At 40.6% G+C, this 2,199-nt stretch overlaps 1 protein-coding gene across 1 annotated transcript in view; it reads right to left on the reverse strand.

The window, feature by feature from the left end:
• tm9sf2 (transmembrane 9 superfamily member 2) overlaps positions 1 to 457 on the reverse strand; it is a 14,604-nt gene extending 14,147 nt beyond the window's left edge. Inside the window, exon 1 of the mRNA XM_030780172.1 lies at positions 188 to 457. Within this exon, the coding sequence (XP_030636032.1) occupies positions 188 to 322 (135 nt within the window). The 5' untranslated portion in view covers positions 323 to 457. The remainder of the gene's footprint in view (positions 1 to 187) is intronic.
• Between the last annotated feature and the right edge of the window lie 1,742 nt (positions 458 to 2,199).

The raw sequence follows: 2,199 nt of genomic DNA on the forward strand, positions 1-2,199 counted from the left end.
CCTATTGATTATGTGGACATAGGCCCGCTGTGTGATCTGCAAAACAGCTAGCTTATTTAGCCAGTTAGCTCGTTGATTAGCTTCGCTGGAGATGTTTCTCACGCGCCGTAAGCAACGCAAAAGCAAGTATCAGTAAACATCTCAGTGCATTGTTGTTAAGTATTGTAAACAGAATGGGCAATATCACCTTGCAGTCTGGAACTTCTTTGTCTTTCTCCTGTTCGCAAAAACTGACAGGGGCCAAACCCGGAAGATAGAAACTTGTCGCAGAGTGTAGCGCTCCACAGAGCAAAAAAATCATGTAACGGTGAAGTACGCCCATTTTCCACACAGTAGACGAGCTAATAGTTTGCTAAGGAATACCTACATGCGAAAAAAAAAATAAATACTTAAATCACTGCTGGTGCATTTGTGATAGAAAGGCAGACAGTCGGCAGAGGTTGCCTGTCTGCCTGCGTAACCTACTTCCAAGTCGGACAGACACGTCATCGGCTAAACACTGGACGTTCTTCCCAAAGGCATTGTGGGATAGTGGAAGATTTTACGCTACTGCACGCTTACTTCAACATTTGACGGAAATAAAAATGTGTACGATGCTAAGTGGTCCAAAAGCACAACAAGCAGTCAAAAACGGCAACAAAAAGGGAGAGTATAAAACAAATTACGAGATCAATGTTACAGTGTAGGTTGTCCATAGCGCTAGACTTGCATTTTCATAAATTACCTCGAGGGGGCAATAAATTATCGCGCTACAATGGAATGGGTTCAAACGAGTTCATACCGAACGTTACAGCTCAGTTCGAGGGATCTCTGGGCACAACATGTTGTACGTGCAAAATATCAATTTGAAAAAAACATTTTAATACAAATTTCAATTAAATTTCGTGTAATTTCATTTTGACGACATTTTCAGATTAACGTACACAATGTATCTAGGACAACATCTTTAAAATTATTCTATAAATAATGACTGACCTCAGTGATCTAGAGGTAGGTTTTATTGGAAATTTTGATGCTGACACTGTATCCAATGGCAACAGTTACGTACATAGAGAAGTTGTGGTGTGTACTTGCATATACTGTATTTCTGTCCACAGAAACAAGGGTTATGTGACCACAAACACAAATTCATCAACAGCATATAAATTCAACAAGCCCTGTGTTTCACGTATTACTCGAATGAAACCACAAAGATTTACAAAATAAATGGTGGCTAGTTACACGTCAAAAAACTTCTGAAAATCATCTGAAGGATAATTGAGCTGAAGTGGTTAATTCGGTTATTAAATTATGCAGTCAATAACAATTGAATACATGAGCTATTAAGAAGACAGGAACCTTTGGTAAGACGTATAATCTCAGTTAAATTAACATTTCAGAGGAAAGAGGAAACATTTAAAGAGGAAAAAAACCCCAGTGTCCATTTGTGTCTCCAAAAGAGGGAAATAACAAACCAATATGAACCAAAAACAACTTCATTCTGATAAGACGGACGATGTTCCCCCGGGTTGTCGGATTGGACAGCACCCGCCTGTGCAGGAAATAATGACACTATGTTTGCTCACTCGATACTATCCAGACTATGACGAGGACATCATGCAGTTAGACAGAGAGAATCCTGGGAGAGGCGGAGAGGCTGTGACCATGTACACCACACAAGCTCGTCATATGTACACGTCAAACAACGTTTTGTCTCATTTATCTCTTTAGCATGGAATTGCCACATGTCATCATAATTAGACATTTGTGACATTTCACTCACGCACACACACACACACACACACACACAAAAAAAACTACGGTACCTTTCCAGTTATAATTTAACAGTCGAAAAAAAAAAAAAAAAAACCCACAAGAAAGAAAGAAAAAGAAGAAAAGAACAAAGGAACAATAGTAGCAGGACATCGTATCGTCATTTGCCACAGCAGTGGTGCAGTTTGCAGAGTCCCTGCAAATGATTTCATACTGTCAAGGCTTTTTGAGACTTTTATTATAGAAAAGTTGCTTGGCTTCACATATTTTCTAAATCGCTACCTCACTGTACAAGACTTAGACCACATTGGTTTGAGAGGGTTTGAAACGTTACGCCGTATTGAGGGAGAGATAAACGGGGGACAGAGGAGGGGGGGGTGGTGGGGGGGGGGGGGGGCGGGGGGTCTGTTCCTGTGTACGAAGGGATGAGGAGAGAGAGTTACGCAA

The sequence above is a fragment of the Chanos chanos genome, chromosome 7 (genome assembly GCF_902362185.1).
Source record: "Chanos chanos chromosome 7, fChaCha1.1, whole genome shotgun sequence".
In the NCBI taxonomy this organism is placed as follows: Eukaryota; Metazoa; Chordata; class Actinopteri; order Gonorynchiformes; family Chanidae; genus Chanos; species Chanos chanos.